This window comes from Daktulosphaira vitifoliae, unplaced genomic scaffold (assembly GCF_025091365.1).
Source record: "Daktulosphaira vitifoliae isolate Bord-2020 unplaced genomic scaffold, ASM2509136v1 Scaffold_1, whole genome shotgun sequence".
Lineage (NCBI taxonomy): Eukaryota > Metazoa > Arthropoda > Insecta > Hemiptera > Phylloxeridae > Daktulosphaira > Daktulosphaira vitifoliae.
In genome coordinates, this window is record NW_026099572.1 from 17,652,641 (window position 1) to 17,661,937 (window position 9,297).

The 9,297-nt window shown below is 27.3% G+C and overlaps 2 protein-coding genes across 2 annotated transcripts in view; both read left to right on the forward strand.

Moving 5' to 3' along the window:
- Positions 1 to 688: 688 nt before the first annotated feature.
- LOC126910457 (uncharacterized) lies at positions 689 to 5,548 on the forward strand. Its single transcript, XM_050693046.1, has 2 exons — positions 689 to 1,683; positions 2,939 to 5,548. Exons 1-2 carry the CDS (start codon positions 794 to 796, stop codon positions 3,762 to 3,764), a joined length of 1,716 nt encoding a protein of 571 aa, XP_050549003.1. The 5' UTR covers positions 689 to 793; the 3' UTR covers positions 3,765 to 5,548.
- Positions 5,549 to 7,701: 2,153 nt separating this feature from the next.
- Positions 7,702 to 9,297, forward strand: part of LOC126905837 (zinc finger MYM-type protein 5-like) — a 4,816-nt gene continuing 3,220 nt past the window's right edge. The window contains exons 1-2 of the mRNA XM_050685974.1: positions 7,702 to 7,705; positions 8,340 to 9,269. Of these exons, the coding sequence (XP_050541931.1) occupies positions 7,702 to 7,705; positions 8,340 to 9,269 (934 nt within the window). The remainder of the gene's footprint in view (positions 7,706 to 8,339; positions 9,270 to 9,297) is intronic.

Consider the following 9,297-nt stretch of genomic DNA (forward strand, 5'->3'; position numbering starts at 1 on the left):
ACAACTTTTCACTGACTCTTCTTTTCTGTCTCGCAGAATATATGTTTGCTTGCATACGCGAATTGTGTGTGTATATAAAATATATTTGCGCATTTACTTTTGTGTCGTTTTTATTAAGGTGTAAAAACTATGTGTATATTATACAAATGTCCAAAATAACACACCTGACTATTCATGTTTTATTAAATTATAAACACTTAAAATGTAAATCTCTAAAATATTTATAATGAAACGAGTTCTTATCAATTAAATTTACAAACACTGGATGCATCAAACGACCGAAAATTCTAAAGCTCTAACATTTTTCTCTATAGTATAATAATTATACATTTGATAAGTATCTATTATTGAAATAATAGACTAATTATAAAGACTAAATAATAAAATAATTTAAATAAAATTACAAAATTTTTACTCAACGAAAATATATCGAACTGAGACAGCTGTTATTTATTAAACTATAATGGATAAATAAAAACCAATAAGCAATAATAATATCCTTTTGAAACTACTTCTAATCGTAAATATTAGACTATTAATTTTAAAAAATGAGATATTAGGTGATTTAGGAATACTAAAGAATATAGTCAACATATTCTATATTTACTTTTAGTTCGAAATAAATGTATTTTTAAAAATGACTAAATATATTTCCTTATACCTTTGCTTACTCATAATTATGTGTACTTATAATATAGACTAGGTTTTTATAAAAAAAAATCTCAATAAAATATCTCAACAGATATTTATTTTACATTAAACTTTTTAGATTATGGTCTATTGATTTGTAAAAATGCATCTCGGATTAGTCTTAGTATGTGTGATACTTGGCAGTTTCGATAGCATTAGTTCTGTAGATGGCAAATTAAACAAAAACGAATATGCATTATATTTTAAATATGTAACAAACACTATTCGTCATCAAAATGTGTGGAAAACCCTACAACATTTAAAAATTATAAATGCTCATAATAATATGATTGAAATTCAAGATCTATTTGAAAGTAATTTAAAGAATACGAGTACGGTAGAAATGACAGACATATTTTATATTATAAGTGATTTATTAAATTATTTATTCGCTGAAGTATTAAAAATCTTTAGTGAACACATGCGGATCATTATTGAAGATTGTGAACAATTTTTCAATAGAAATTTAACAAAATATAGCGTCAATTGCACAATGTTGTTATTGAAGGCAGCTAAAAGTTCTAATGTGATGTTTGAACATTTATATAAAATCATAAATTTTATCGAATACATAGATGTGAAATTTGTGACGCGCAACTCATTAGAAAATCAAAACATAGTATATGAAGATATGTACACTGTTAAGGAATTTACGTATTTATTGGAATCGCCAGATATTTTGGAATTTTCGAATAATGACGGGAGCCCTGAAGTCGAAAAAGCTAAAAAAATGTTAACAAAAATTGAGAACTTTATCGAAAAAACAGCTATATCAGCAAATGATATTTTAAATAAATGCTCCAATATAGTGGACTATTCAATAAAATCCAACTGGCGAGAAAAATACAATAATGAATTCGTCAATAAAAAATACAAAACTATGATTTTTGTTGATTTTATTATCCAAAAACTTGACGTTTACTACATGGAAATCATAACTAAATATTATTACAATATGGGGTTTAATGTATTACTCAATCGATCATTAGTCGAGTAAGTATACAGAAATTAGTAACATTATTACAGCTGTTTACTTGGTACTTATCTTTTCTGATTAGCGTGATACTCGATAGCAGTATAGTTGGATGCGTAAGCCCTCCGTCCGAAAGTTATGATCTAATTGATCTGAAACAACTTTTGTGGTGGGATAGCTGTTGACATATCGATGTTCGTCATCAGTGTGTGGCGTCTCCCTTCACACTTGGCTCGTCGATCCTGTTCTCTCGTCGCGCTGATCTGGTAGCCAGCGTATTAAACGCTTAACCAATCATATAATTATTTTATTTCATATTAAAAATAGTATTATTAAAAAAAAAAGTAACTCTAAGTAATATTTTATTTTAAATATGAAATTCATGTATTATTTCCAAAGTTTACTTAATTTAAAAAATATGTTTTAATATAATATAAAAATGCAAAAATTGTTTTAGAAAAAAGAAAAAGTGAAAAGTGATAATCGGACCTTTATATATTCCTTTATCTTTACATGTGATAAGAATTTGTAAGGCAATTAATGTTTGAAAATTTTGATTGCATTAGCGGATTTATACTCTGTTATAAATAATATTACCAAAGTAGAACTATTAATTGTAGTAATTTTAACATTTTTAAAGATTTCAAAATAAAATTAACCATCTAATATATATTTAAACTACACTAATACCACTACAATGCGGGTTTATAACATAGTAAAGAATAAATTTGTGGTGTAATTTTTCCATAAAATGCATACGACAGTAATCATTATTGTCCGGTATTACATTTAATGTTGGAAATATCAAAAATTTTTCGTAACTGATGATAGCTATAATATCTATTAACCTCTATACGAATCTAAATAAATAAATTTTTAAAAAAAGTGGAAGATTCATTAAAATAAATTTTATTTTAATTACTTCTTTAAAATTTATATGTCATTATTGGAATCATAAGTTTTAGTTATAGAATAATTATGATAAATTAAAATAATTATCAGATTTTATAAATCAAATTTTAATGCTGCTTAATTAATTTATTTTTAATCGTTTTTAACATATGGCGTTCATAACGCAGAATTAGAAAATCACATAACAATTGATTTGATCACGTCGGTGAATTAGTTAAAAAATGGAGAATTTAGGTAAAAATTAATAATATTCTATGACACAATGTTGTTTTCTACGATAGAAAAAAAACATATTTATCATAAATAATAATAGACTACAATTAATATTTTTATAGTTGTTCAATTTGTATTTTTGTATTTTAGGCTCACACATCATCAAAGTTATGAATTTTGTCAAAAAGAATCCATTGAAAAATTTAATGCATTGCTTCAAAATGGTAATTGGGAACTATTGAATAACATAAGTATAAAATATGGAAATAAATTAATCACTATCAATCGCATTCTTAGAGACATGGTGGATGACTTTAATTGTAATCTTAAAAAAAAATACTTTACACAACTATTAAGGTGCAGATATACTAAAGTATTGGCAGAATATGATACATATATGAGTACTATAATAGAAATTTGCAGAAGTGAAAAATCTAGGAATTGTTTAGATCGATATATTGATTGCGTAATACAATTTTTTCATTCAGTTAAAGAATCTAAAATAATGTTATCAAACATGTTGTTAGCTTTAGATACACTAAAAATTACAACAATTTGGGAAGTAAATAATAATTCATCAGTATGTTTATCATTAACACATCAAGTATTGAGCAATTTTTTGTCCAAGATAGAAAAAATGAATATACCGAAAATTGATTCCACCATTAAACCTAAATACGTTGGAGAAATAATAGCTAATGATTTGATAATTGTATTTCAAAATTCTAGGAAATATTTTACTAAATCACTTAAGAATTACCATAGAATAATTAATAAATATTGTCAGTTTAATAATGAACATAATCAAGAAGAAAAATTAATAAATTCTTTGAAAGAAAAGTTTATTGAAAATATTTATAATAGATGTAATTATTTGTATCAATTCGCTATTAATCAATTTACAAATTTTTTTAGTGAGAAAGCTAAAAGTGAATATGAAGATTTAGGATTTAAAAAAATATCTAATATTCAATAAGCATGTTATGTCGTTTAACTTGTTTTTATTTTTTTTGTAAATCTTCCCAGCAATTTTTATCATTATAATTATAAGTTACCCTATAAATAATCTTTTTAAATAATATCTCTTAAGTTTTGATTAACATTAATTAAATAAACTTACTATATCATATTTAAGCAGCGATGCGCAGCTGAGAAGATATTAATTTTACTATGATGTATTTTTTATTAATTTTTTTTGTGTTTGTCAACGTTCAATCTCAGCTATCGCTGGTCCAATTTTGATGAAAAATATGTCAAAAGATCACAAATCTTATCTAATCGACGACATTATCCTCAAAATTTGAAAGAAAAATCCCTCGTTCCCCGTAAACGGGGGAAATCCCCCCAAAAAATTACAAAATTTAAATATTGCTAATTTTCGACATTTTTTTAAGTTTTAGCTGCGATGCGCAGCTGAGAAGGTATTAATTTTACTATGATGTGTTTTTTTTTTTTGTGTCTGTATACGCTCAATCTCAGCTCTCGCTGGACCGATTTTTATGAAAAATATGTCAAAAGATCACAAATCTTATCTAATCGACGACATTATCCTCAAAATTTGAAAGAAAAATTCCTCGTTCCCCGTAAACGGGGGAAATCCCCCAAAAAAATTACAAATAAAAAAATGACCGAATCAATATAATTTTTTTTTTTTATAGATATCTTAGGTATTTACCTATCATTTTATATATATTTGTAAACATTTGACTCTTAACAAGCCACAGGAAAGGTTTCAAAATGGTAACATTTTTACAAAAAATTAACTTTTTCAACTTAACTTTTGATAATGTTCCAGAAAGACTGACACTTTTATATATACTTTAATTTGAAAAAAAAAATTTGACCTCTGGACTTGTTTTCGTGGTGAAAACGGACATCAAAGTTAATGAAAAACGTACTATTTCCGTGAAAAAATTCTCGATTTTATATTATCAAATTTATATTGCTATAACTTTTGGAAAAATGTATGGATCAATATTATTATTTTTTTGTAATAAATTTTTATATACCCCTTTCAACGGACACACTTTTTTTGTAAATCGGATCATATCCCTTTATAGAAGGGGGGTCAAAACTTAAAACATGCGTATTGAAACTAGGACATTTTAAATTTAATTTTGGAAAGTATTCCGGAAATACTGACACTTTTATATATACCTTAAATTAAAGCTCATGTAATATACTTTAATTTGGAAAAAAAAATTCGAAATATAGATTTGTCTACATGATGAAAATGGATACCGTATTCAAAAATATGGTATTTTTGTGTTAAAATTCTGGGCTTTGTATATTATTTTATTTTAAAATACCTGACAAGGGGAGTACACTGATTTTCATAAATATTATATAAATCAAATTGATATAGCATAGAAAGTTAAACTTATTTAAATTTTTTTGCATTTTTTAAGTCGAGAAAAATAACTTTGAAATTTGAACTAAGTTGCCATTTTTTTCGGTCGACGGAAGCGACGTACGGTTGTCGAGTCGGTAAAGCTTGTGTCTTACGCGCTTGGCGTACAATGTTTCAACCCACGTATGGCAAGGAATTTTTTGCATTTTTTTCTTAATTATTTTTATGTTGTAATAAATTTTCAATTTCTTTTTATCTCATTTAGATTCAACAACTTCAATAAAGATCAAGGATCCCATCACTGTAGTCGCCATTAGCGAAAAGAATTTTCTTATTCATATTAAAATTATTTTACTATATTTTATGTTATAGCTTTGATGCTAAGTTGAGAAGGTATTTTTTTGTGACTATCATTTGTTTTCTCTGCTCTAATTTTACCTACTTTTATCATACGTCAAATGATTACAATTAGTTGAAGATATTAAACTCAAAAATTGAAAAAAAAAATTAATCTATCAATTAAACGGTTACTTGTCCCATGTTCTCCATACAGACAATGAAAATCGTTCATTTTTAATGTTTTCAAAGTATTTATTGACGAATCAAGATTGATATTGACACGGCTCGCGTCAATTCTTTATACACAATGCCCCGCGACTCGTGTCACCTTTATCAGCCGTCGCCCTACTATGAGTATTTGACTGACCAACACCGCGTGCCATACGCTACGGTGCAAAGTCCAGCAAGTGCCGCACGGCCGACGACGACCCGCCCTAAATGGTACGGGAGTCTTCTTCCCGTTGTGAGAGTGAAAACGTTGACGAACCGATCCGCACCCGCGCCCGTCGCCATCAACCGCTGCTAACCTTTTGACGCACGAGGATCACGCCGGACATCAAGTCGTCGACGCCAGCGAAAGTGCCGCGATATTATGCGAAGATTATTATTGTTGTGTTCATCTTTTCGGTTTGTTTTATTTTTTTGTTAAAATAACCTGTTGTTACTCATTAATAAACGGGCCTTTAACCTCAAAACCAGTGTCGACCACATTTTTACGACGTAAGTCGTGTCAATATGATAGGTTTCAACTACAAGATTAAATCATTTTACTTTGTAATTTCATATTATATTTACTCTATTTGTGTGTGCTACTACTAGATTATAATATTCCAAATTTTTTACTGTGTCGCGAACCCTCTGTGCTACCGTTTTTTTATACAACATTGCTCACTGGGGGTTTGATAATGATATAAGGTGATTGTGAGTAGATGAGTACTTATAACCCAGTAAAATTTATAATGCAACAGTTTATTGAAATTTATTTTCAGAAAATTTATCAACAATAAAACNGATTGTGAGTAAATGAGTACTTATAACCCAGTAAAATTTATAATGCAACAGTTTATTGAAATTTATTTTCAGAAAATTTATCAACAATAAAACTCATATATCTAACACAACATAGACTCATAACCTAATTTGTATACTAGAAAGTTCTAAAAGAAAGTTATGAAATAAAATTATACTACTTTTTCCCAAATATGAAGTGAATAATTTACTAAAGAAAATATGTATATTAAAAATAAATTAAAATCATTAAGAGGTCCATAATTTAAAAAATTGTTATTAAATATTGTATAGTATTATATTTTATTTTCTCATATCCTATAATTCAATCGAGCATAAGTAATGTTTAATAACTTTCCAGCGGTAAAAAACAATTATAAATGTTCAAATAGACTTTCCCCAACTTAATATTAAAAATTTCTTATCAGTATTTATTGTGATCGATTCATATGATTAATACTAATACTAATACTACTAAGTTTAATATTAATTAACACCACACAATCTTATTTTTTCAATAGGTAACACAAAAAATTTCCATATTATACTAAACATTAATTATTCTCTAAAGTGAAATGTTAAAAAAAATATATATGAAATTAAATTATTTGTAATCGTAATATTTTGTACTGCAGTTTAATAGTAGAAGTAAAAATTTACAAATTAAAATTATTTTAATTGGAAATTTTTATTCAAAACAAAATTATTTGTCATAAATATTATTTATTTAAAAATCGAATTTTGAAGAATTTTATTATACAGAATGTTTAGTAAATAAGGAAACAGGTCAATTGTAACAAACAATGAGAATAATAGAAACCCGTTTCCTTACTTACTTAACTCCCTTATATAATAGAACAAGGATAAAAACTATTTTCTGTGAAAATTACTTAGCATGCTTTGATTTCCAAAATTTTTTTCAACGCAAGTACTCGCTCATGAGTCTCCGGAACAATTATTGGCAAAGGTTGTAAGATCTTTTGCCACTCACTCTCGAGCGTTTTAAAATGTTGAAAATTTTTTAATTAAAATATTAACATTGAAATACGTATTGAGAAAAGGACAGAAGAAAACGCTATCTTTTCATGATTACTGTGTATACATATGACAATAATGTGTATACACAGGGCCGTCCTTAGGGGGGGGGCAAGCAGGGCCCAGGCCCTGGGCCTCGCGCTTTTGGGGTCTCGCACAAAAATACCAGACCTGGAGAAAGATGAGTAAAAAAAAAAGGTCATTGAGAAAATTTTCCTACTTGCGCCAGATGATGTAAATTTCCCGCCACTTCTCGCAATTCAAAAAAAAAAGTAGAGTATTACTTGACAATTTCATTTAAAATTAATTAGTTCTTGTGATTATACTTTTTTAATTTGTATATTTAAAAAAACCTGCTATTTAAACAGAAGTAATACATTTGAAATACAATTTCAAACATTATAATGGTAAATGTCGAAATATTGTATTAGATTTATATGGATTATATATATAGATCAATTGGTTTACTAATTTCCCCATGATCATTTTTCACTCAACTCGCATATGCGCATACACTCGAGATACGCGATTAGGCAAGGCATGTTATTTTAATCGACGAATTTCGTAGAAAAATAGTCAAAATAATAAAACCATTTATTCACCGAAATAACAAACTGTTTGTAACGGTAATTTTTAGTATGTGTTCGTTTTTCGTGGTCGTTGGAGCTTAAATATCAGGGACCAAAATAAAATGAGTGGCCGATTACGTGATAAATATCGAAAATTTAAAAGTGGTGCTGAAAATCGAAAACTTAAAAATGTTCAAAAAAGAGCAGGATAAACTTTTAAAAAACTCTTTATGTAAATTTTTAAAAAAAGATCAAAATGATTGTGTTGCCGAAAGTAGTAGTCAAGTTAACATTGAAAATAACGAACAAAAATTATTGTTAGACAATATTACTATTGAAAGAAAAGAATTACAATCCAGTAGCAAGACTGAACAGAATGAAGTAAATGAAAATCTTCAACAACTATCAAAAGATTTACTACTCCAAGAAGATACAGAGAACAAAAAAGTACAGGACGATGAAATTGATTATGACGATCCAGGTAAATGGCAAAATATTACAGATAAATTACGAGATTATTTAATAGAGAACTCGCCTTCAAAAATTATAAATTATAATTTTCCATCAAACGACGAAGGTAGAAAATTCAACATAACACATTATAATCGAATAATGGGCAACGGTGAAAAAGTGGTAAGAAATTGGCTTTTATATTCTAAATCTTTAAATCGAGTTTTTTGTCTCTATTGTCGTTTATTTTCTTCAAACTCAACTTCATCATTGGCGTCAGAAGGATTTTTTAATTGGAAACAGATAAGTGAACGTTTAAAAGAGCACGAATTATCTATTTCACATAATATAGCTCAAGAAAAATGGCTACAACTACGTATGAGACTTAATCTCCATACAACTATAGATAATGATATTCAAAGAAACGTAAATATTGAAAAAGAACGTTGGCGTAATATTCTTAAACGAATTATTGCATGTATAGAATTTTTAGCAGAGCATAATGACGCTTTTCGTGGTACAAGTTCTAAGTTATATACAACTAATAATGGTAAATTTTTAGGCTTACTTCAAATGATTGCAAAATTTGATTTAATTATGGCTGATCATTTAAAACGTGTATATAATAATGACATCCATGATCATTATTTAGGTCCTAGGATACAAAATGAACTTATTAATATTATTGCCACAAAAATACGTGATGAAATAATAAATCGAGTAAGACAAAGTAAATATTTCACAATTTTATTGGACGG

Bases quoted from the DNA above. Each gene is read 5' to 3' on its own strand.
- LOC126910457 (XM_050693046.1), top strand. From the start codon at position 794: ATGCATCTCGGATTAGTCTTAGTATGTGTGATACTTGGCAGTTTCGAT. The intron at 1,684-2,938 runs GTAAGTATACAG...TTTGTATTTTAG, and splicing joins CTCAATCGATCATTAGTCGA to GCTCACACATCATCAAAGTT.